The sequence below is a fragment of the Condylura cristata genome, unplaced genomic scaffold, assembly GCF_000260355.1.
Source record: "Condylura cristata isolate star-nosed mole 26May11 unplaced genomic scaffold, ConCri1.0 scaffold00009, whole genome shotgun sequence".
In the NCBI taxonomy this organism is placed as follows: Eukaryota; Metazoa; Chordata; class Mammalia; order Eulipotyphla; family Talpidae; genus Condylura; species Condylura cristata.
Genome location: NW_004567110.1, coordinates 60028100 through 60055547, shown reverse-complemented (window position 1 = coordinate 60055547; position 27448 = coordinate 60028100). Strand labels below are relative to the sequence as shown.

General features: G+C 35.2%; 1 protein-coding gene across 1 annotated transcript in view; it reads right to left on the bottom strand.

Moving 5' to 3' along the window:
• Positions 1-27448, bottom strand: part of PXDNL (peroxidasin-like) — a 418186-nt gene that overhangs the window by 16485 nt on the left and 374253 nt on the right. The window contains exons 19-20 of the mRNA XM_004680042.2: positions 11438-11572; positions 8677-8885 (exon numbers count right to left, since the gene is read on the bottom strand). Coding sequence (XP_004680099.1) covers positions 8677-8885; positions 11438-11572 — 344 coding nt within the window. The remainder of the gene's footprint in view (positions 1-8676; positions 8886-11437; positions 11573-27448) is intronic.

The following is a 27448-nucleotide window of genomic DNA, read 5'->3' as shown; positions in this document are numbered from 1 at the left end:
CGCTAAATATAGTAGTTAACATGAAATATGCAGCTGGAAACTACAAGACCAGATGGTTCCATAAATCCAAGTAGAAAAACAGGAAATAGGTACTTGATGGTTCTTCATGAAATTGTTTTATTTTAAATTAATTTTCTTTTGTTAAGTCAGGTGACATGTCTGAAGTACATGTCTTAGGAAATGTACCACCAGTGTAAGGTGTTATATTTTCAATTTTAAACAGGATGGAAATAAAATAATTTTCTGTTTAATAGTCAAGAGATGTTTTATGCTCTACATAACATCAACTTAATCAGCAGAATTTGACTTTTTAATTTATGCCATAAACATGTGTCAATCATAGAGTTGTGGAAATAAGTAGGTTGGTAGTAAGAATTTGTGAATATTTTAATTGCATCTGTAATGTGTATAGTATTATGCCAAAACATGATAAATTGGTAAAAGGATAATGAAAATTATTTTAAATTGGTATTAAAATGTCGTGTGTTGCATTTATAGTTTTTTAGCATAAGATCAAAAAAGAAAAGTTCCTATAGTAACACAAGGGTTTTTATATTGCTACAGGTAAAAGAAACTTGGAGGGAATTCTAAAAAGTTGGAGGGGGTGGGGGAACTATTTGTAAAATTACATAAAATAAGGGAAAACAGCAACAGGAATAGGGAAATGAAAACTTGTTCTTTAATCCTAATAATAATTGACTAAAAGTAAGTTAGCTAGAAATTTTCAGCCCTTGCTGAAATGTCTTCTAATAGCTTTTCTAATCTTAATTTTTTAATGAATTTGATTTTTCAAGGAATTAATCACTGAGGTATTTTCCAGCTCTGAAAGCTACCATATAAAAACAAGGAGAGTAAAGATGCCCCCAAATATGATGTGAGATGCTTTGTATTTAATAAGATATGTTCAATGATACAAAAGATTAAATGTCAATGAAAATTTAAGAAATTTTGCATTACCTTACATGTTGATACAATAAGATTCTTAACTTTCTTATTAAGCTCATTCATTTCATCATTTGCTAAACTTGACTGCTATATTCATTATATGATTACAAATTTAGAATTTCTTTTGTGAGTTTGCCTTATAACATTTTCCTAAAATTAACATTAATCAATAAAATCAACACTTTGAATATTTGCTGTTGATAAGGCTCTGTTCTCAAACTCTGTTTGGTCCTTTCTCTATGTTCTGTAAAATATCACTGTCTTAGCACATACCTGTGGCATTAACTTACTATTTTTTTGCTGGATGAAAAAAAAAAGTAAATGCAAATCAAACAATTAATTCATTTGATGATTTAAATGAATCCAAAGTAGAGTAAATGTTTTTGTATATAATGAGTCAACTTGGATGCTGTTTTCATATTATATGGACATATTATATAGACATATTATTGACTGAGTGGCATTTCTTCATGTATTCAGAAAAATGGAAACCTCTTCATGATAAAAGGAAAGTGATCTTTGATTAGAATTTCCTGATTTAAGTATAGTATTTTTCTTTATATGATCAGTATTAATCATTTCAGAGCTGTAAAATAATAATTTGTAAGTACTCAAGCTATATATTATATAACTCATGCTTTGGTATGCATCTCATCCTTGAAAGTTTATGTCTAGAATTTGTATATCGTTCCCAGCCGGATTCTGACATAAACCCCTCCCCTTCTCTAGCAATGCTGCTAGTGGTGGTGTGCTAATTAAAGCCCTTCTGAAAGCATATGTAGCACACTGTTGGTGGAAAGACAAATAAATTAAACAAAAATATTTTGAACTGGTCTTTGAAGGAAATTATCATACTGAATGCCATCTAATTGTCTCTAGATGCACTGCATATATGATTTTATACACATTTAGGTATAGTTTATTCATATTGACAGCCTGAGTCAGTATAGAAGACATTTTAAATCTTGTCTTAAATCAGCATTTAGACAATGAAATAAAACCATGAAAGAAAAGTAAGAAGTTGGCAATATCAAAGTGAAACAAAAGAGGTATCTAGAAATAAAGATTCCATGAAATATTGAACATTGTTTTGTGATTTTGCTTTAAAACAGAAGGCTTATGAATTAATATCTGGTTATTAAGGGACTATATCAGAATGAAGAAGCAGTTCAATTTCTAATACATGGTCACTTTTGGACATTGCACTGTAATAAGTATTTTATTAAAATCAGAATAGTGAAGCAACTCTGAATCAAGCACTACGACTGACATGGAAAATTTGTTGGTTGGTTATTTATGAAAAAGAAGACATGGAAGAAAATATAATTATCTTGAAAAGATAAACCATACTGTACATTTTTCCAGAAGATAAAAAACAACAAAATAAATATCTATCATTATAAATTAGATTTGAGTGCACTATATTGAAATATATATGGGAACAAGAAAAAAACACAATAACTAAATTAGTCCCTACAAAGACAAGAGGGTCTTCCTGGTGGCACAAGGGTTAAAGCCTCAGTGTTATCAAGCTATCACCATCTACTGCAATATGAGTTCAATCCCCAATCAGGGAGCTAGCCCACATGGCATGGCAGACTTCTGTCTCCCCCATTACTCCCCTCAGCAGTCTATTTCAATAGATCTGTCTGTTCTGCTCCCTACTCTGTCTCTGGTGAATCCTCTCACTGCTCTGCACCTTTGACTTGTACCCCAGTTCTGTATGCATAAATAAATAAATCTTTTAAAAAATCATGACTCAGAAGTTTCATAGCTTCAATTCAAGATCTCAGTCATCAAATATAAAAATAAACTCAATCTTTAGAAAAAAGAATGATAATATCACAATTCCAGATGTTGGATGGTTTCATTTATATGTGGAATATAGGTAAATCAAATGAAGGGTTGGAAAATATACAATACTTGCAAACTGACCATAGATCTGTTTCACATGGGACTGGGATGGTAGGTTGATGGGTCAAAACAGGGGAGAGAAGAATGCAAGGGGGAGATGGATTACAGGTGTAATGGTGATGTGCGAACAGGGACTACACATGAAGGGAGAAATCAAACACTATCCAAAATTAGCAACAATTTAAGAAAACAAAAATAAAATTAATTACATATCTATGAGATGATATGTAGAAATTTATTTATAGTATAAAGCAGCCATAAATAGATAATAAAATGTCAAAAAGAAAACAAATCAACAGGTTATTTTAGAGAAATTTGAAAGAGGTAAAATTAATGGGTTAGAAGTAGAAAATAAGATTCCTTATAAAAAGTGATAAATAGTATGAACAATGAAGATAAAATCTACTTTATTTCTGTTTCTCTAAATGAGTAACATTGTTTTACATCCTTGTTGATTTTTGACAGAATAGGATTTCTTCCCTGAGGTGTGGTCATCTAGCTTTCCCACTGCAAAAGCACCCTGGTCATCCACCATAGTCCACTGTGTTCTTCTCCCCACTCAAACCCCTCTGCAACACTCCCCCACTGCTCCTGGAAAAGATATATGAAACTCTTAAGATTCTATTCCACAGTTTCATCACCCACACAACTATCTGACAGACAAGTCCATGTCCATCTTTTGGATCTTGAACCTTCTAAGTACAAAATATAATAAAGTATAGTGATACAAAATTATTGCATTTACATTATTAGTGTGTTTAAACAATTCAGAGTTAATTTTAATATATTTGTATATTTAGAAAGGGGCTTTTGAATTATTTTATTGTACTTAAATTCAAATTTAGAACTTACTGATGATTAGTATTGACTATTAAGCTAATATATGAAAATGGAACTGAAGAAATAGATTTGCTATAAAACTTCTCTAAAAGTAATGTATAGTCTATGGTTGTTCATTATTTTTGTTATTTTCTCGCCTGATCCATTATACTCCTGCTATGAGTGAAACCATCCGGTATTTTTCTTTCTCTTTCTGGCTTATCTCACTAAGCATGATCTTTTCCAGCTCCATCCAAGTTGCTGCAAAAGACATGTGTTTCTCTTTTTTGGTTGCTGAGTAATATTCCATTGTATATATGTACCACATCTTTCTAATCCAGCCATCTACTTTTGGGCATTTGGGCTGCTTCCATGTTTTTCCAATTGTAAATAAAGCAGTAATAAACATGGGGGTACAAGTATCTTTTTCAATCAGTGTTTTTGTGTCTTTTGGGTAGATACCTAGGAGTGGGATTGCTGTGGGGGTGGAGTGGGGAATGGGATCAAAAATGTGGGGGGGGAAGGGAGGGAAATGCACGGGACTATGGTGGTGGTACAGGGGTGATTTGGTGATGGGAAACCCGTGGGGATTACAATTGAGATGAAAAAAAAATGTGCAAAATGATGTAAAAATAAACTTTTTAATAAAAAAAAGTAATATATAGTGTTCAGAGTCAATTTAGTAATACTCATCGTATAATAAAGATAAACAAATGGATTTTTTTTTTCAATCCCAAACAGTGGTCTATATTTTCCCTTAAGATCAGGTAAAACAGGCCCTCCCTGGTGGTGCAGAGGGTTAAAGCACAGAACTGAGAAGCTAGTGCCACTTCCGCATGAGTTCGATTCCCGCCTGCTCCCGCAGGTGACCACATGGCGTGGCAGACCTCTTCTGACCCGCCCACTGCTCCCCTCAGCAGCGTACTTCGTGGATCTGCCTGTTCTGCTCCCCACTCTGTCTTTGGTGAAACCTCTCGCTGCCCCTGAGCCTCTGGCCTGTATCCCAGTTCTTTATGCACAAATAAATAAATCTTAAAAAAAAAAAAAAGGATCAGGTAAAACAATTAGTAACATAAAGATCATTATTTCATTTGTTTTATATGATATTAAGATTAGAAAGGATAGTGATGAATTCTTCAACAAGATTGAAAACATGCCTAATTTAGTGTACGGATTAGTAAAGATATTAATAATAATTTCTAGGTCCTTCAATATAGCCCTCTTTTTTCCGGGAAAGTAACAACTTCAGGTCACAGGGATGGACAAAATATGATGGATATAAGCACTTCTAGACTAATAATGTAAATCAAACATATGACCTATCTAAACTATACAGGGATAATCTATAATATAATCTGAGTGATTCAATTGGTCCCTAATTTAGATACAGTGATGCTGGTGTTAATTGGGAGGAGTAAAAAGTCCATGACATAAATAAATAGTTCCCTTTTAAATATTTAATAAATATCTTTATTTAAATTCCCTCCTTTTGAGAATGTCTTGTTTTCCTGAAAAAAATCACATTTGTTAGTCAGAAAGTACAATGAAAAATAAATCCTGCATCCATATTCAGTGATTCTCATTATAAATTACTTATATATAAAATTATAATATGAATTATAAATAATTACAGATTCCTTTTATTATAACTGAAACTATATACAGCATGTTTATCTGTTTAGGTGATTTTTCTCCTAGAATAATCTGAACATTATTGTATGAAAAGAAGTGCACTGGCATGTGACCAAGAAGTTTTGGGAATGATAGGACTACAAAACAGGACACTCCATATGTCTATTCAGATAGAAGATAGATGTTTACATTGGCTAATGAATTTTCAAATATTTTTGAGACATTAGAGAACATTGTTGAATTGTTGTTCAGCACTACAAAATAGTATTTTATGAGGGTACTGGTACTGTCATGTGGTAAAGTGCAGCACTATGAAACTGTCCACAGCCACTGCAGCACAAGTTCCATCCCCAGCCAGGGAGGTGACCCACATGGTGCAGCAGACCTCTCCTTTCTCGCCCAATGCTCCCCTCAGCAGTGTGTTTCAATAGATCTGTTTGTTCTGCTGCCACTCTGTCTCTGGTGAATCCTCTCACCCTTTTCACACACCATTGGCTTGTCCCCCAGTTCTTGTATGTATAAATAAATAAATCTTTAAAAAAAAAAAAAACTAGAATCTTATAAAGAGTGATTCAAATATGTAAGGCTAGGTCTTTCCCTGGCCTGTTAAATCTTTGCATTACATTTTGCATAGTGAATGTTGCTCATAACAAGTGCAGCACAATTTAACTAATGAGAATATCACTCATCTTGGTCCTGAGAAGTCCAATTGCATAGAACGTTGGGGTAATGGACATGAAGAGAAGAGGGAGGCAGAAGAGGCAGAATGGGCAGAAGAGGGAGGTGCCCTCGTGGATTGCCTCCTGTTCCTGCCCTATGCACTGCTGTCAGAGAGGCTGCAGGTTTTCCATCCATAAGTGAAAATCCTGGCTGTTTGACCTCAGAAAATAGTTAGCTTCTAGGTTTCTTATTGTGCTCAAACACAATATGGGAATAATAATAGCCAACATGAAAGACACATGAAGATGAAGCGAGTAGAATATAAATAAAGAATCAACCATCACAGAGGAATAAACACTGAGAATCAGTGTATATGTGCTAAATGAGGCCACGACCCTGGTTTAATGCACTTGCCATTCCTCCCCGGCAGGGTGCAGCTACTTTCATCATGGCTTACTCTTCGTCGCTACCTATTCTTTCTTTGGGGCCAGCGAGATACATGTGCAGTCTGGGGTGGGGGGTGGGGGGGGACTGGAGAAGGCAAAGGCAATTTACTGCCTGCTGCTTACATTATTTGGAGTTAATTCTGTCCGGCTTCCCTTGTCTCAGGAAGCTGGATATATAGCTCTTTATTCCTACTCATAATCACCAAGAATTTGAGGTGAAGAAAACAATACTGCTCTCCATTCAGTATTGTTACCTTTTGTGCTACCTCATACTGACCTAACAGAGGAAAAGTAAGCTGTGTCAGGTGTCACTGTGTTTTGGTTAAACGGTCTCTCAAATTTCTAATGCTTGTTTTTTCCTGGCTTTGGGTTACTGAGGAGACTGACAATTTCCACTCATTTCCCATGAATGCCCAACACTTTTTTTATAGCAGTAGTTATCATCTCCTTCTTAGAGAACATAAGACCTCCCTGGTCCATAGCCTCTACTTGGGTATATACATGACCATGGTGGCTTCTGTATTAACAAAGCATCAGGAGAGCAAACGCATGCTGCTTGTGAAAGCTGTATGTTTGCATATAAGAACATCACCATGCTCAGAATCATTACTCCCTTAGTTCAGTTCTAGATGTTAGCAGACGATGCATCTTCTCCCTGCTTGCAGGTTCATCACTTATTCCAGTTATCTAGCATACTTGAACCTTACTTTTTAAATATTTGTCTATTGATGCATACAAGAACTGGGATGAAGGCCAGAGGTATGGGGGTGGGGGTGAGAGGATTCACTAGAGACAGAGTGGGGAACAGAACAAGTGGATCTACTGAAACACACTGCTGAGGGGAGCAGTGGGTGAGGCAAGAGAGGCCTGCTGTGGCCTGTTGGTCATTTCCTTGGCCAGTGATCGAACTTGTGTTGTGGTGTCTATGGGTAGCTTCATAGTGCTGTGACCTAACCTCTTGCACCACCAGGAAGGCCCTTGTGCCTTACTTTCAAGGTCATAACTAAGAAATAATGGAATAAAAATTTATAAATGAAACATCCAACAAGGAATTAGAGCCATTAGGAGACTAGAAGTTTGGAATGTCTAACTTGGTAAGCTGGACTTAAAACCACCCAGTTAACCATCGTTTTAACACCTGTATTGGGAGAGTTTGGAAAGAGGATATGAACCTACTTGGAAAGACAGACAAACACTACCCAATTTTAGCTTCAAAGATCACAATCTATACTGAACTGATATGAAGACATCCCTTCTTTTTGCACAATTTTTATGCTTTTAAATAATTTCACTATCCTACTTGTAGGAGGCAGTTCTCACTATGTAAAATCTGTATTTTTCTCTATGTGGGAGTATTCTCACATTCTTGTCTAAGGGGGATTTACCAGAATTTGTAATCCCCTAAAGACTCCAAATAAAAACTGTTCACTTACAGATTAAGTTATGTTTTATGACTGAGTTATATATTAGCACTTTCATCATCTATTAAAAGGGTATTGAAGATCCATAGATGTTTGTGGAATACCATAGGTAAATTTTGATTCATTATTGGTGGTATGGTAGATGATGCATATTATGTTATTTGACTAAAGATAGGTCTTTGCCTACTTCTATCATACATTCCCCAAATATTTTTTTTAAATGATAGCATTCTTTCTCTCTCTCTCTCTCTCTCTCTCTCTCTCTCTTTTTAAAAAGATTTATTTATGTATGCATACAGAACTGAGGTACAAGTAAGAGGTTCAGGGATGGTGAGAGGATTCACCAAAGATAGAGTGTCTTCCCCAGATTTTTTAATGAACATGGCTACAACATTTTTATGGAGGATAAATAGTTTGGATTACTATAATATTTTTTATCTTTTCTTTGGACATCAGGCCATAGTAAATATATGTATTCTGCATCAAATGACTACGGTTTGATTTCTGGTGTAGCTATTTGAAACACAGCAAGCATGAAGACAACAGAGGTGTCATCAAACCTTGTACCACTCTTCATAAGCTGGTGTGAATGAGAAAAGGTCAGTAAAAGAATTGTTGTCCTTCCTGTCATTCTTTCTATCAAGTCAACTTGATATAGAAATGGGAAAGAAAGCTTTTGTGTTATTTTCTTTATTTAGAGAGCATAATCTTTGACCCTGGAAATAAAAACTCTCTCTCTCTCTCTCTCTCTCTCACACACACACACACACACACACACACACACACACACGTACATGCCCACCAGTAAATCCAGGCCAGATAGTGATGCTGTTACTGACCGTCACAGCAGTCTTGCCATACTCGCAGGTCGACCTTTGGTATCTCTGTGCAGCTCACATAATCCTGTGGGTATTCTGCCTTCACGAAGACGTCTGCCTGGACCTGCTGAATGTTGTCACCATTGTCACAAAGCACACGGCCCAATGATGCCTGTTTCAGTTGAGTGAGTTGTGCAGGGGTAAACACGCCAGGGTTTTCATACCAGAACCTTGGTCAAAAAAACAAAAGAGCAATGTGTCAGGGACGCAGACTGAGCCCTGGGCAGCAGGCAGAGCAGTGGTGATGAGAAGGAGGGCTGAATGAAAGAGCCATGTGCCAAGGATTACACTTGTACTCCCACTGGGAATGCTTTGAATCGCCACCAGTATTTTTAAAATTCTTAAATGCAAGCTTATAAACTATCTACTTCTGTTCATGTTTTAGAAAATGATTTGCAATAAAACTCCAGGTCTTTTCTTTAAAAAAAAAGAAAGAAAGAAAGAAAGGAAGAAAGCATAGCTCTTAATCTAAAATCCATGAACTAGCTTTAGAAATTATCTGAGTACTTTAATATTGTCATGCTTACCTAAAAGGGAAATATCAATTTTTAATACATGCTAATGATATCTATTGGATAATTGTTATAAATACATATAATTTAAATGAAAGGATATGTTTGAAAAATTATGTTTTCATTCATCAAAAAATATTTGAGAAAGTTCTTATGCCAAGAACTTTCTTGAAGTTACACATGTAACAGTAAATTAAGAAAGAAGCAGAAGTTTCCTTGCCACTCATGTGATATCATGGGATTCATGTGTTCTCAGCATATTCACATGTTGAAATACTAATGTTCAATACCTCAGAATGTGACTGTATGTGGAGATAGGATCTTTAAAGAGTTAGTTAAATAAAAATGGCACTATGGGCCATAATTCAATATAACGTGTGTCCTTATGTGAAAAGTATATGTGGATATAGGTACAAATGGAGGACCACGGGAAAACAAAGGGGGGAGATGGCAATCTACAATCAAGGGTGAGAACTCAGGAGGAACCAGACCTCCACCGCTGGATCCTAGACTTCTGACAACCAGAACTGTGAGTCTGTAAGTTTACTTTATTTATGCCCCTCATTCTACAGTACCTTGTTAAGGCAATGCTAGAAAAGTAATGTACATGCACTGCAACTTATTCAAGAAAACAAAGCTTTCCCATGTTTGTTAAGTTTTTTTATCTGATTTTCATTAATTTAAGCATGAAGAAATGGGGTACAGGCCAGAGGTGCAGGGGCAGTGAGATTCCCCAGAGATAGAATGGGGAGCATAACAAGCAGATCAATGAAGTACACTGCTGAGGGGAGCAGTGGGTAGGAGAGGAAAGGTCGGTTGTACCATGTTGACCACCTCTGGGCCTGGGATTGAACTCACACTGCAGCAGCCACGGCCTGGCTCAGCTTCTCAGTGCAGCACTCCTACCTGCTCCCACCAGGGAGGCCTTGTTTAGTTTTGGATTATCTCTGTTCTTAAATTATTATCAATTGCACATATTATCCCAAGTATATGATGCTATTAATCCAGAGTGCTGAAAGTATTTCATAAAAATTAATCCAATGAAATATTATACTATTAAGAATTGCCAATTTGTAATAAAAATAATTAAATATTGTATTACTTTCTTTACTGTTCATATATGAAATAATTTGGGAAGAAATATTTCAAGCAAAAACTAATCTTTAGTAAACTTGAATTAAACCTAAGTTCTCAGCAGTGCTTCAGTGTCATTTGTAGATATTTTCTGTAATAGCACAAAAAGTTGAATTGCCAAACAGATTCATACTTCTACAACCAGTTAAATCACTTTAAACCAGTTTAACTGGTACAACCAGTTAAAGCATAGCTCCATGAAGCTATCACAGTCACTGCAGCATGAGTTTAATCCCTACCCAGGGAGTTTACCCACATGATATTGCAGACCTCCCCTCAGCAGTATATTTCAGTAGATCTGCCTGTTCTTCTCCCCACTCAGTCTCAAGTGGGTCCTCTCACTCTCCGCACCTCTGGCCTGTACCCCAGTTCTGTATGTATAAATAAATAAATCTTTAAAAAAATAGTTTTGATTTTTCTTAGTTTTTATACTTGGTTAGTCAGCAATGAAAAAAAAAAATTAGTAAGTTGCATTTTCCCACCAATTGCCTACTATAATTTAATAAATACAATTTTATTTACAATAAACACCTTGGACAAATGAACAGATTTTGAAATTATTAGTAAATAACCTCAGCACATCTTTTTAAAGAAGTTCTGCCTCAAGTCAACACCTTCTTCAATGATGATGGGAACATGAAGTTTCATATCAACTGATAAATCCTGCCCTCCCAACATCACCTTCTGTTGCCACAATCCTATGCAATATTTATTATTTGTATACAGATTTTACAGGGAAGGCTTTTTAGAACATAATAAGAATGGAAAGTGGAACAGTTGTACGTAATGGCACCCAGATTCAGATACAGGATGGAGAGTTCCTGCATCCCCTTAGCCACTGACTTCCACTATTTTCCTAGACAGACTATTTCTTCTCTTTCTTCCATAGGAAAATTTATAAAAAATTACAAAAGAATGCTATTCAGTATCATCAGTGATATGGAAAATATTTATTGCAATCAATATAATTTAAACTATAGAAAATAAGGAATGATACCATCATGTTATAATACATGTATTTTGGAAAAAATAAACAATTTTATAATATTCAATTAGTATAACCATTAGTCCATCACCTGTCTCCATCTCTTAGCCGCTGAAACTGGGTAACAAGCAAGCACATAAGTGTGGGTCCCACTCGAGTTCCAGGGATCAAATCTTCTACCATGAGGGCAGGCCAGAAGTCAATGTTGTCTGGAGTGCCATATAATCTGAAACAGAAACGTGCAGAAATGACACAGTGTCTAGATGTGACACTGAAATTATTTTTTATACAAACAACTAAGAATATATTATATACACACAACAAGAAAAGGTAAATATTGTTATTCCTGTCTCACAGGTAAAATCTGATATGATTGAAAAATTTAGGGATCAGCAGCTGACACATATGAGATGGTGACTTAATCAAGAGTGTTCAACACCAAAGCCATGTGATAGGCATTGTGTTATCATTTATAATTATCCAACAAGTGGATACAGAATATATAGAATAACCATAGCTATTTTTCTGAGTGTTGTAACTCCAACTAGTTCTTTCAGAAACACATAGCCAATAAAAATTACTTTTCAAATTAGTGTTTTTATATTCTTCGTGTGGATACTTAAGTGTGGAATCCCTGAGTTATATGCCAGATCTGATTGTAATCTATATTCCCACCAAGAGCAGCATTTACTGTTTCTGGTCTTTTTGATATGAGTCATTCTCACTGGTTTTGATTTGCTTTCTCTGAAAATAATTGACGATTAACTTGTTAACATGTGACTGTTCAAAATATGTATGTCTTCTTTGGAGAATTGTCACTTCTCACTTGGGTTATTTGTTTTCTTTTTGTAAAGGTGTATGAGTTCTTTGTAAACAACTGATTATCATTCCCTTGTCAGTTGTGTGGAATGAATTTTTTTTTTCTCATTCAGAGGAGAGTCAGTTTTGATTACAATTACTTTCACTGTGTAGTAGTGTTTTAGTTTGATACAGTCTCATTTGTTGGTGGAGGAAGTATAATCTGGGAGATGGCAGAAGCAAGAACAAAGTGTAAGGACTACTGACTTATATCTGAGGCCCATGACACAAAACAGCTACAGCCTGAATCAGGTTCAAACATTTGACCTTCCTCATAAGAGAGTACTGCTGAATTCCACACTGGGATATTTGAAATACCTGACACACTCCGCCCCGTCCTGAGACATGCAAAATAGCTGACAACATCTATCCTGGACTGAAAGATCTAAAAACACTTGCCATCCTTTCCCCCAATGTTGAAACATGTTACACACTGAATCTGAAATAGTCTGGCTCCACTGGAGGTGATCCGTTGATGTACATTGTCCTCTTTTATTATTAGTACCCATTCTTAGTTCCAGTCCCTTAGCTAACTCTAGTACAAAACAATAGTTGAACATTTACCTTAACTGAAACTTGTGCAAAATCAAATTTGAAAAGACAGAAAAACACAGTAAAAATGTCAAAACCAAAAACCCTGAAATGAGCCTAGACTCAGTGGAGTTGTACAGCATGACAAAAAGGAATTCAGGGCAACAGTCTGACAGTGCTGATTAAACTTAAAAGGATATAAAATAAAGATAATGAAACTATAGGCATCTATAGTCATAGATAATGGAGTTAAGAAATACTATATCTGATTTTAAAATACAATTAAGTGCCTCAATATCAAACAGGACTGATGGAGAGAATTAATGAACTTGAAAACAATATGAAAACACAAGAATGGGGCAAGATAGAGAAAAAAAATGAAAAAGGAAACAGTAAAGGAAGTATCTGGAACAAGTTAAAGAGAAATAATATCTGCATAATGGGAATTCCAGAAGGAAAGCAAAAGAGAAAGGCGTAGGAAGTCTGTATAAGAAATGATTCTTAAAAGCCATCTCAATCTGACTGAACCAAAAGTTGTGATTCAAGAGAACCAGAGTTCCAAACAAAATAATGGCAGAAAACTTATAACACATAATAATAAATCTGTTGAAAACCAACAAGAAGCACATAATGTTAAAAAAATATGGAGCTGTGCTTTAACCCACTGCACTACCAGGGAGGGCCCATAGTCTCATTTCTTACTACTGTGTCTTGCAGTTCTTTCAGAAAGGTCTCCATATATGGGTACTATTCTATGTTTCCTTATTCTGTTCTATCAGTTTGCCTGTCTTGAATCACTACTGCATTATAATAATTACTAAAAGATTATCAATGTGTATTGTTAACTGAAAACAAAGTCATTCAACCAGATTCTTCTTGGTCATCTACTTTAACAAATTATTTTCTTTAATTCAGGTAGTATTGGTTTACAGAACTGTGTATGATTCAGAGGTATAGGATCATATCCATTCAGAAGCATATACATTAAATTGCTGATGCCACAGCAAAACACTATCAAGTTCTTAACTGAATTGCAATTAATATGTATCCTGGAGTAATGTTATTTAATTATTCTAAATTTTATTTTTATTATCATTTGATATTGCAATTTAACTTTTCTTTACTGTCCTTTGATTTACTGTGTTGAGATTTTGAAGGAAAAAAAACATTTTAATCTATCTAGTCTTTATATATTTCTCGCTTTATTATCTTGACTGATATTTCCATTAAAATATTAAATATGGATCTTGATAGTGTCAACTTTTATCTAATTAATATTTCAAATTACAGTGCTGCATTTTATTTTTAATCAGTTGTTTTCAATAGAAATTTAGGTTCCTTTTATTAAATTTGAATTTTTTTTTCTGAAAGGTTGAGACTTTCCTAAATCCAAGAGATGTCAGTTCTATAGAACGTTTTTCCACCAATATCTAGGTATACATATATATTGTGCAACTTGTATTTTCAGTATTTAAATTTATATTCTAAATTTATGAGATGCCTTATTAGGTTCATTTTTCATACTCATTTTTTTTTTTTTTTAATTTCAAAATGGTAACTTCCTTGGTGATGCAACTGCTTTGGTGCGAGTTTGGTCATGGGCCAGGAAAGTGATCCATAGCATGCAGGAGACCTCTCCTGTTAGGCCCATTATTCCCTTCAGCAATGTATTTGTTGATCTGCCTGTTCTGTTCCCCACTATGTCTCTGGTGAATCCTCTCAGTGCCCCTGCACTTCTGGCCTGTACCCCAATTCTGTATGCATAAGCAAAATAAATATTAAAAAAAAATTCAAAATTTTACCTAAGCTTTCAAAGTTAGTTGCATAGTATTCTGAATTTCAAGTTTCCATTTTCTCATCGAGAACTCTGGGACTGAATGTAATTATAAATGGAATACTAAGTTCAATTTGAGGAACATATGTCAAATACTTACTTTGAAAACTTCCTTCTCATTTAAACTCATAACATCTAGAATGGTTTCCCACTGTACTTTGTTTCTTTTTATTGCTGTTCCCTACCCTGCATTTCCAACAAAATAAATAAAATATATTTTATTATATTAAAAGTAAATGTTGACTACTGTTATAAATCTACTTGTACTCTCAAAGATATGTGAAATTCTAATCCCCAGTACCTAAAAATATGGTCTCATATTTAGAAATAGCATCTTTGCCAATGTAAACAAGTTAATATAAGGTCAGTAGGATGGATTTTAGTCCAATATGGCTGAAGGCCTTATAAGACAGATACATGAATTTAGGTACACATTGAGAATGGTTTGTGATGGCAAAAGTAGAGATCACTTGCTGTAGCTGTAGGTCAATAATACCAACGACTGGTTACAAAACACCGGAAGCTATATAGCAAAAGACAATATAGGTTTCAGAGAAAGCACAGTTCTGCTTAAATCTTGATTTCAAACTTCTAATCTTCAGAACTTTGAGACAATAAAATTAGTTATATTAAGCCACCTATTTTATGGTACTTTAAGATGGTACTCCTAGCAAACTAATACAATGACAATCTTCCATATTTTCACACTCAATCACTCATAGTTTGAAAAATAATTTTCTGCCAAGTTGCTACTATTGCCCTGTTATTAGCTTCTTTTGAATTAAATGTAATCTTTGGGTTTTCTTATATTATTTTCTTAGAACAAGTAATAAATCCTTTTGAATGCTTAAAATTAAATTACATCATATATAAAACAAGGATCAATGGGAATAACTTAAGGTGAAATTAATGCTCATGAAATCTTCATATCCATGTCCATTGAACAATGAAATTTCCTAGATGATAGAATCAGGTTTTCAGTAGTTCAATATCTGTTTCTTGTCTCTTAACTAATTTGGCAAAGTATTAACCATAGTATCTTAGTCACATGTACCTATATTTGAAACAATAACAATGATGTGTTCTTACATTATTAGAAGGAAGTTTGAGATCAATACTGAGAACATTTCAATGACTAATCTGTATTACTCAGGATAATATCAGGTTTACTTTATTATTTTTTTTCAGTTTCTGACATCTCTCTTTTCTTGGTTATAGTTTGTCATTAATCAAATATAAATCAGATGTGTATTAATACAATTTTACCTGTCAAATGTCCTCCCTCAAACGAATACTCACAATATGTGTACATGTTTAAAAGCAGTAGTAACAGAAAGAAGGGATGGTTTTGTTTGTGAAGAGTTAATAATTTGAGATTACATATGCTCAGCACTGGTCCTGAAAGAAAAATGACAGGTCGCACCAACCTCAGCTCCACTGATTGCAGGGCAATGATGGCTCTAAGTATGTTTGACCAGGACATAGCCTGAAACAACTACAGCATTAGAGAGTACAGAGTAGCTAGAGTGAAATCTGTCTTCATAAAAAAAAAAAGATACATTTGAGTTTGATAACATTTAACTGTGTTTAAATGTAGGTTCTAGTATATTCTATATGTACAAAGTGAAATAATAAGAGTAAAGACAATTTAGTTGCATTGAAAAAAATTACTTTTATCATTATTTTGATGTACAAAGAGTTGAAAGAAAAGATTTGCAGACCTTGAAATGAGTAATTTCATGCCATAAGGCTACGTTGTCAATCCGTATCTAATTTCACAATGACAGTTTGACTTAAAACCTCCTTTAGAAGGACGGACAATAAAAAGAACTTTCATTCAACTGGATCATTCAGAAAGACAAAGAGGTAGAGGTCTTATGTGGAATATTTTCAGCGCTACAAAGGCTCACTTGTTTCAGAGAGTGAATAATAGATAATACAGCAACATGTGATGTTAGCTAAACAAAAAAGGCTTTACTACATTCACTGAAAAATGCATTTTATGAAGTGTCCTTGTAACAAGTTTTCTAAGATTTGTGATTTCTTACAACTATGAGCACTTAGTGATTTTTACAAGGAAAAAAATAAAGAGAAAATGTCCTTCTTAAAAATAAAATGAACTTGTATGCTCTCATACACAGTAAATTTTCTCCTGCCTCGGGATGACTGCTTTGATTTGAAGAAAGCAGATGTTACTGTGACAGATATTAAAACAACGACAACATGGCATCCCATAAGTATGACCGATCAGACCAGAAACAGTGTGCAATATAACCTATGGCTCCTCCATAGCCTCTGAAACACCAAAAGTGTGAGATTCTTATTCTGGAAGAAAAATTCCTTAGGATAGTTTTCATTAAAACTTTATCTTAAGTTTTAATGTTTCCTAAAAGATTTGAATGACACTGCAACTTTCTTTTAAAATTTTTATACAATTATTTTATTTTGTTTTGAATTTTGGAAATTGATATGGCACAGAAAATTAAGTAAATGGAAAAAAAATAGTTCAAGTCACTTTTTTTTCTTTTTGAACAAATCAAATATACAATGCTGCTTTTTTTTTTTAACTTTATAGGAAGAACTTTATTTTCTACTACTACTTAACTGGGGGCAAACAACCTAAGATATTTTCCTAAAGTGTTTATAAAAGAGAAGTAAAAATGTAATAGTTCATCAATTTTTAAAATTGGAGCATGGCATAGCAGAATATAGAACCCTACAGTTATGAATAATTAAAAATATGTAAATTCAAGTTGGCTATCAGTTAGCATAAAAAGGAAAAAAGGACAAAAAGCAGTAGAAAAATCAAAATGCAAAATCAGTGAAGACAGAGAACAAAGCATAAGACAGATATATCCAGACATGGAAAGGACAAAGTACCACATAGGAAAATGAACAGATTCATATGTATCAGAAATCCATGATATGGAGCACTGCATATTGAAAAGAAACATTCAGAAAGACCTCTTATAAACATAAGCAATTTGTAACATGCCAACTATTAACAATTAAATACTCCTCCCTTTAGTTTTTAACTCCTGTGGTAAACATAAATGCAGTTTTGCTTTTAGGACTCATAGGGTAAGATAAAGATACACAAAATGTATCTTCTAGTAAATGTTAAAGACACCTTAATTATTTGATACCTCTGGTCTAAGAAGTGTTCTCTTTGTGCCTAATAAGTTAAGTAATCTTGGATGTTAGAAATATGCAACCCTCAAATAGAGTTTTTCCCTTGAAAAATAACTGAATCAAATAGATGGAAAAATAGCTAAAAAGGACATCAACATTTCCCTCAATGTGAGACAATGTTACTGAACCTCATGTCTACAAACTCCCTGAGAAGACTTGTTGGATGGGAAACAAGCACAGGTCCCTGAGGACACATAGGGGGTCATGTTCTGGAGCAGGTTTACAAGGCAAGACTCTGCTGCTCAGTAAGAAGCCCTCTTTCTATTTATTAGCAGTAATAAGCATGTTTGATTATGTGACAATGACATGAGGAGCAGGGTCTAGCAGAGATAATGGGTTGTCGACTTTATGAAATCTGGAGGGGTCATGTCAGCCATGTATACAAGGAGGAATTCCTATTCAGGTATTTGGTGTAATTTATGAGGGACTCCCAAGCCATCTCAGAACATGGCCATATAACCAGTCAATGGCTACCTAGGTGCTCCTGGCTACCCCTGATCTGGGCCATTGTCTTAGGTGGTCATGCAGAAGTGGTGTCCAGTTGTTTCACACACACACACAGGTGCATAGAGAGACCATATACACACAGGTGCAGAGGCCCCCCAAGTGGTGGAGAAGCCACAAAGCTCTGTATATTTGTGTCCTCAGGGCAGTCAATGGGATGTTTGAGTGAGGAAATGGAGCTAAGCAGTGCAGCTTAGTACCCAACTAAGCTGCCTGACGTCTGGCCAGAACTCTGAGCAGAGTATTGTGATAAAGAATTTTCTTTTCCTTCACTAAATTTCTTCACTAAAGTTCCTTTTGTTTTCATTTGTGATAGCAGGTGGATGGATCCAGAATCAGGGGAGAAATATTCTAGCCTAGTGGCAGTTTTCTGGCATTTTGCCTGATGGTGAAATCATAGAAAACTCTTTTCTACAAGCCACACCACATAACATGCACAGGAACTTAAGAAACTATTGTAATACAGACTGTCTTTTTGCCCTTAATTTGACATAAATTACCAATCTTTTCATCCAGTCTACTGATTCTCAAAGAATTTTTGAGATTTTTAGCTGCTAGTCTGGGTTATACAAAAAAAAGAGAGAGAGAGAGAGAGAGAGAGAGAGAGATAACTGACAGCAAGCATCTTTTAAAAAATCACAAGCCAATCACAAGGAATAAATAGATGTTTAAAGCACAAGTTATAGTATATGAAAATAAACAGTGATATTAATATAAATGGGGTGAATGAAAATAACTCATGAAATGTAAGGCATCTGAAACAAATAGTATGATTTATGCCAAGTTTCTGAAGTTATGCTCATATGTATATAGTAAGTAGCAGTGCCATGATAGTTATACTAAAATGAACAGATTGATGATAGGAACATAAGAGAGATATTTTTAGATGCTAAGTAAATTATTACAGAATTATCACAGTGAAAGAGGGAGCGCTGTGGCAGGGCAGTGACCCAGGAATGAGTGCCATCACCCACCTTGTACACACAGCCACCTTGGATTACAACTCTCAGTGTGCATGGGCCAGACTTCCTGAATGGGACGCTACTGGGAAGTATAAAGGAGCAAACCATATATACAAATAGAGATGAAATGAAGAAGGGAGACATTAGTTTGAAAGATATGTGTTGAGGTTACTCCTGGCCCTTGGTCCTGGCAGTATTAGCATTGTTGGCAAAGGCAATTTGGGGAATTTCCTGTCCCAACATTCAGGGACCTACCTACATACCTACTCATTGAGAAGAATCTCAGGCCTGTCTTAGAGCCTCCGCAGCCCTGTTTTGGCCAACTCTGTTTGACTGAGAATGGGTAATATTTTGACTTTGATTGGGAGTCTATTCTTTGTGTTCCTCTTCACCTCACCTCTCCTCTCCTTTCCTTTCCTTCCACTCCTCTCTTCTCCTTTCCCTCCCCCTCCCCTTGCCCCCACTTTTCTCTCTCTTCTCCTCTCACGATCTCTTATTACACCAAATAAAGATCTTCAGCACATTAAGAATCTTTATTGGATTTTGTGCACGTGGACTGCTGGATCTTTAGAACAGGCAAAATGGGTATTTTCCCCTTAACAAGTTGGGGCCCAAGGCTACCTTTGGGATATGGTTTCAAAATGGTAAACAGTTTATAGCCATTGTACTATTTAATATTAATTATAACTGCATGATAACAAAATATTTTGTTTGTAAAAAACTGCAAAAAAAAAAAATATTCTGGTACCTGAATTGCTACCATTCTATACCTTCACAATTTCTATACCTTCCCCATTCAAATTTATTATCCCACAGCTCTACCTTTTCACAGTAATAGAAGATTTAAAAATGATCTCTTACTTCATAGAGCAAATAAAACTCAGTAAGAACTTCCTTAATCACCAGCTACAAAGTATGAAATTACATTCATCTCAAGATCTTCACCTCCTACTACAATTCCCACTCTAAGGCAAGATTTTTAAATATTCTCAAATTATTAGGGTGAAAAGCTCATTTATATACCCTATTCATTCACTTTCCAAATATGGATTTTTTTCATTGAAATTCAAAGCAATGTAAACTAATAACAATTGAACCACCTGGGTTTCCAGATGGAATTTCTTTTTTTCTAGTGAGGGGTCATGAGGAACATTCATCTTATGTGCCAAGTCCAAGTCCAATCATGTGGGTGTAATTGCTGCTTCCTATAAGAGCCATGTCAAGAATTTTGACATCATATGTAAGTTTGGTAGAAAAGAGTCCTGTGAGAGTTTTACAATATTTGTAACAGCTGTTCAAGTCAGAAATTGGTCACACAATTGCTAGTTATTTGCCTATTCAAAGTTAGTGTATAATTTCACTACAATATTGATTCATGCCCTTTATTAAGTAAATAGCTGGAACAATATAGATCTTAATATATATTTATTAATTAAATTACTAATTGGATCAAAAATGAATTGAAAGGGGAAAAAGATGTTTCTATTCTGAGAACACTAAGGATTATATTGCTTTGTTTGGAAGTGTTGTTATTGTTACGGGGCAACACCCGGGATTTTGGCATGTTGAGAGTTGTTGTTCTTGGGTTCTGCAAAGTCACTGGCATAGAGACTAGAAAAACAAGAGCGTGGGTCTATATGGCTCCACAGTTACATAACCTGCTCAGCTCTACCTCTAGTTTCTAGAAGCTCACAGTTATATAATCTGCTCAGCTCTGCCTAGTTCCCTGAAGCTCCCCACATGCTGGAAGTCCATGTCCTTGCATACTGGGACTTGTTATCCAAGATGGCTGTATGTAAATGGGGGCAGGAAAAAGGTACCTAATCAAGCTCTTCACCAAGATGCCTCTGCATCACTCCATCCTGATTACTATATTATTTCCATCTTGAATGTGTGTTCAGTATCGCCAAATATCATTTAGAAACACTGTGAGATCATCCTTTGGGTTTCATAACTGTATCATTATATTGATACTATCTCAGTCTTATGAGGCTGTAATTGTCCTTCCATAGTAGTGGAGAGAGAGAGAGAGAGAGAGAGAGAGAGAGAGACAGACAGACAGACAGACAGAGAAATACCTGGAAAGATCATTCCAGAGAGAAGCTTAGAGATAAGCATCAAAAGCAATTATTCTCCAGTGTTCATAGCCCACCAAGATATAATTTCCACACCGAAGACATATTTTAGGGTGATGTATTCTTTATCCATTGCCCTGATATTTAAATGATGTTTATATCTTATCAAAATGATAACAGGATATAATTTCATTGGTGCTGTTTTAAAATTTATTAGAAGAGAACTTTCCCTAAAAATAGACTTTCATCTATTTTGTACATTCCATAATGAGTGTTCATTACAATTTGAGTTTCCCAGTTAGAGTTCAGAGGGTATTTAGAAGCAAAATCTTTCATTATTCCAAAATAGGCTCTGATTTTATATGGTTTTCCAATCATCTCAAAGTCAATTAAATTTTTTCATGTAATAATACTTAATTTTTTTCTAAAACTAGCAATACAGATATTCTCTTTTTTGTTTGTTTTTATTACTTCTCTTACTTAGATATATTTATTGATTAGCTTTTTTTTCAATATCCTATCTTACTATTTTTTGTTTTCATGCATTTTCTTTCCAATTTGAGTTAGTTAATGCAAGTGAAAAATAAATATATTTTATATTGTCACTGTGAGTCTTGTGGTTGTTGATTGTCATAACCCAACTTATCTTGACAACACAGGCTTCAATTATATACAGGTTTATCTAATTCTTAAGTTCTGAAGACTGTAGATATAAACATTGGTATTGTCTCTCAAAGTTTAAATTTAAGGCCTCAAAGTTTATACCCAATTTAAAACTATTAAGAATTAACCATTGAAATGTGACCTGTATCTTTCTTTTAGAAACTTGGATAGATATTTGAATTTTTAGGCATTTATTCATGTCTCTTAATATACCTTTTTCTTTATTTTTTTTTATCTATCTGAAATATATGTTGAGTGATTTCTTTGTTTTTATCTTTCCATTCACTAGTTCATCCATTTGTTATTTACTGAATGTTAAGTTCCTGTTTGTACATCATGTCTGAAAGTCGATTGCTTTTCAAATATCTGTTTTTTTTTCATATTTCATTTTAACAAAATTTATATTCACTTTATGTCAACTGTGCTTATCTTGCAGGATTTTATGGTGTTCCAAATCCCCTTGATTTTATACCCTACTTATTTTATTTTTAATTGATCTATTCTTACTGTTGATTCTGTTGTGACTATTTATTCAAAAAGACTTTAATTATGTTAAGTGAATAAAAGACTTAACACACGTCTGTGATGCCCTTCTTCTAACTATCCATATATGCTAGTTTCTTAGAGATTTCACTTGTTCTAATGTAGTTTTCATGTTAATTTGTCAATTTACCTTTCTAGCAACATATGTCTCCAATAAATTCAACTTTTTCTCTTGTGTAACTGAGACTTATATAAAGATTTTACAGTTCACTGCTCTATTCCAATCTCAAACTCTAAATTTTAGTCAAGAAATTATCTTATTATTTCCTCTTACTTAGTAGGAAGTGTTTTTCATATTTGAATAAATGAGACAGCCTTTTTTGTAGAGGTATTGTGACATCTTTTCTACAACCAACAGACTAGAGCTCATGTCTCCCTGTCCTAGCGATGTCAAAGCCTGGACCTTAGAACTACAGGAATTATATGTAGAAATTCCTCCCCCCTCCCCAAGACAAGTATTAGCATAATATCTGCCCAGCTTTTAATTTCCTCATAATTTCTAACCAATAAAAGTTGTATCAATTTTAAAGTTTGAAGTTGGTCATAATTACAAACACTTTATTTTTACATTAGTTTAATTTTTCTAGATATTTTAAAATAAAGTCATACTATTGTGAATTAGTTGTTCTCCAATAGTTCTTTAAGTCAGGCACACACTGAAAGAAGCTATTAGTCAAGTTACTATAAAAACATGTACTCTTGTCCCTCCCTGGTGGCGCAGCGAGTTAAAGCACTGCACTCAGAAGCTAAAGCCACTTCTGCATGAGTTCGATCCCCGCCTGCCCCAGAGGTGACCACATGGCGTGGCAGACCTCTCCTGACCCGCCCACTGCTCCCCTCAGCAGTGTACTTCGTCGATCTGCCTGTTCTGCTCCCCACTCTGTCCCTGGTGAATCCTCTCACCCTCTGCATCTCTGGCCTGTATCCCAGTTCTGTATGAATAAATAAATAAATCTTTAAAAAAAAAAAACATGTACTCTTTTAGAAGTTATTTTCATGCAATATTGTCCAATAATTAAATATGTAGCAACTAAAAGTGAAAGCTTTGCTGTTATACATAGCATATTATGTTACAGTATTTCAATTCATTTAAGTATTATTTTAGGTAACTAAATTTGAAAATAAGATAGTACATTCATTGACAAGAAATGCCATTCAAAAATTCACCTTAGTTAAAAAAAAAAAGATTATAAACCAAACTATTTCAAATTTTCAAAGATATCTGGTATTATGCAGAGTGGAGAAAATTATTAACTTGATTGCACATTTAAGTACATTCTAAACTGACCTCAACTATAATATATACTGCTCAATCTCAACAATTTTGAAAGGAGAATAGTTTAGTGTGCTATGAACTTTATATCTTAAACAACAAATAACATACTTAAGAAAATAGAAACAGATAAATCATGAAGTTAGACCAAGTTCATTAAACAAATTACTACAAAACTAGAAAATACCTAGGTTATAAAACTAGCCTGAACACTTTTCTAATATCTCCACATTTCTCATTTGATTATGATACAAGTAATTATGAGTATGAACCAAACAGGTCAGAGGTGCGGGAGGGTGACAGGATTTACCAGAGACAGAGTGGGCAACAGAACGGGTGGATCTACAGAAATATACTGCTGAGGGGAGCAGTGGTAAAGACAGGAGAGGTCTACTGTGCCTTGTCGGTAGCCCCCTGGCTGGGGGCCAAACTCTTGTCAGAGTGGCTGGCAATGGCTTGATAGCACGTAGTGTTAATCCCTGTGCCACCAAGAGGCCCTAAAACATTACTTATTATTTTTTCCCCCACTTTAAACAGAAAACAACATCAAATTATTTCCTAAATTCTAGACATCATGGGGCTATATCAAACTAAAAATCATTTTTATGTTTAAAAATCATATCTCTTGGGCCCTCCCTGGTGGCACAGCGGGTTAAAGCACAGCACTAAGAAGCTAAAGTCACTTCTGCATGAGTTCAATCCCCGCCTACCCTGGAGGTGACCACATGGCGCGGCAGACCTCTCCTCACCCGCCCGCTGCTCCCCTGAGCAGTGTACTTTGTCGATCTGCCTGCTCCCCACTCTGTCTCTGGTGAATCCTCTCACCCTCTGCATCTCTGGCCTGTACCCCAATTCTGTATGAATAAATAAATAAAAATCTCAAAAAAATCATATCTCTTTGAATACCAATTTTATTCTATTAAATATCTTTCATACTAAAAGAGATTGCCTTTGCTTTTGTGTATACACCCTTCTAGAATGCAAGGACCACTTAAAAATTTGGTGTCCATGAGTATTACTCACTCACATGAGGAAAATGTAGTGAAAAGAGAACACTCATTCACTATTGGTGGGATTACAATTTGGTCTAACCTTTATAAAGAACAGTATGCAGATACATTTAAAAAACAAAATGAAAATGCCATGGAATCCAGAATACCACTGTTAGGTATTTACATAAAGCATATTAAAACTCTAATACAAAAATATTTTCAGCTCATGTTCATAGCACTTTTACTCACGAATGCCAAATTATGAAACAAATTTAAGTGCCCAACAATTAGCAAATGAATAAAGGAATTGTTGAATATATTCTCAATCTAATATTACTGAACTATTAGGAAGGATTAATCATGCATTTTTGGGACAATATATATGGCTGGATCTTGAGGTGGTTATGACAAATAAATAAGGAAGAAAGTGAAAAACAGAGACCAGATGCTTTTACTTATTCATGTGATATGAGTAACCAAAGAACACATACTAGTAAAATACAGCAAAAATAGGGCCCTTCCTGGTGGCACAGCAGGTTAAAGCACAGCACTTTGAAGATAAAGCCACTTCAGCGTGAGTTAGATCCCCACCCCGGAGGTGGCAGACATCCTTGGAGACTTTGAATCCATATCTTTACTTTTGGCCAGCAATTTTTTTTAAAAGTATTAATTTATCATTTGCATATCAAATCAATTTTGTGTGTATATTTTCACACAGCAACCTCTCCTGACCCACCCGCTAGAGTTAGATCCCCACTCCAGAGGTGGCCCACATGGCACAGCAGCCTCTCCTGACCCGCCTGCTGCTCTCCTCAACAGTGTATTTCAGTATACCTACTGTTCTGTTCCCCTACCTGTTCTGTCTCTGGTGAATCCTCTCACCACCCCTGCACCTATGGCTTATACCCCAGTTCTGTATGAATATTTTTTTAATACAGCAAAAATAATCATCAGGCTCTGAAAAATATACTGGTTACTAACAGATTAGGAAAACGGCAGAAGGGCTTAGGGGAGCAAAAGTAATAAATTACCGGCATTGTCAAAGTATTGGAGAGGAGAGGGTGAGTGAAGTACGAGCACATATGAGGTGTGAAAATATACACACAAAATTGTATGGATATGCAAATGACAAATTAATACTTAAAAAAAAATTGCTGGCCAAAAGTAAAGATATGGATTCAAAGTCTCCAAGGATGTCTGCTATTGAGGAATCACCTGACCTAGTTACATACTGGAAAGCACAGATTTTCAACAGTGATAGTAAAGCAGTATCTATTATGAAATTAGAAGAAATTGTTCAATAATCATTAATAAGAACAAACCCTCAATAATTTTAAGTCAAAAGTAAATTAGAATTAGACTTATACAAGTGTTTACTCTCAGCGTTATTTTGATATGTATCTTGTGAGTGAAAGAAAACTGTTTTCCATAATCTGCCATGAATTGTGCATAACTTAATGCCAATCCTCTATTTCCAACCTAGAGTATTTGATAGGTATTGAGCTGTGCATTGAAAACAACAGAAAAAACTTGCTACTATAGAGGTGAAGTCTTAAGCTTTTGATTAATTGCTGTTTGTCTTTAATTTTCCTGAATCAACACTGCTAACTACTGGAAGTTAAAGCTATTTAATTTAATCAGAGCATCTACTGTTTATATAGAGTTAGCACTCACTGGAAGGTTCCTCTGTGCCAGAGACTCTGCTAAGTGCTTAAAATGCTTTAAAAGATTCAACCTTTTTGATAATTTCATGATATGATTTCTTTTAGTAGTTTCACTGTAGAGATAATCTATGTAATTATAGAAAAAATTACAAGAGGCTACAAAGAGAGAAAGAATCAGAGAACATCTGAACCTTTGTGGGCTGTTTTCAGTCTTTATCTCCATGTGCTGTAATATGTTGTTACCTTCACTCTCCTGTTCTGAAACCAAATAAACATCACTAATAACAATTGTTTTAAAAGTAAACAAAACAGGGGGCTTCCCTGTTGGTACAAGGGGTTAAGTTTCAGCACTATGAAGCTATTTGTAGTTCATGTTGGGTCCCTCACCAGGGAGCTGACACACATGGTACGGCAGACCTCCTGCTGCTCCTCTCAGCAGTGTATTTCAGTGAATCCACCTGTTCTGCTCCCCACTCCATCTGTGGCGAATCCTCTTACCCCATCTTGCCCCAGTACACTATACCCCCATTCAGGTATACATAAATAAATAAATCTTACACACACACACACACACACAAAAGTGAGACATCAGGAGAACTCCTACAAAAGCAGCATTAAAATAGGATATAAGAGGGGCCCTCCTCTGTGGCACAATTGGTAAGGAAACAGCACTGCAAGCTAGATGCAGCGACTTCAGAGTGAGTTCAATGTGAGTTTAATCCCCAGCCCCAGAGGTGAGCCACATGGTGCAGCAGACCTCTCCTGATCTGCCCACTGCTCGCCTCAGCATTGTACTTTTGTCAATCTTCCTGTACTGCTCCTCAATCTGTTTTGGCACCTCTGGCCTATACTCCTGTAACACAGCTCTGCATGCATATTTTTTATTAAAAAATAATAAAATAGAGGACTTCCGGAAGATGGCGGCAGAGTAAAGACTCCGAGATCACCGCGTCCAAGCCTGCATAGGAATTGAGGACTGAAAACGGACTATAGACTCACTTACTACAAGAT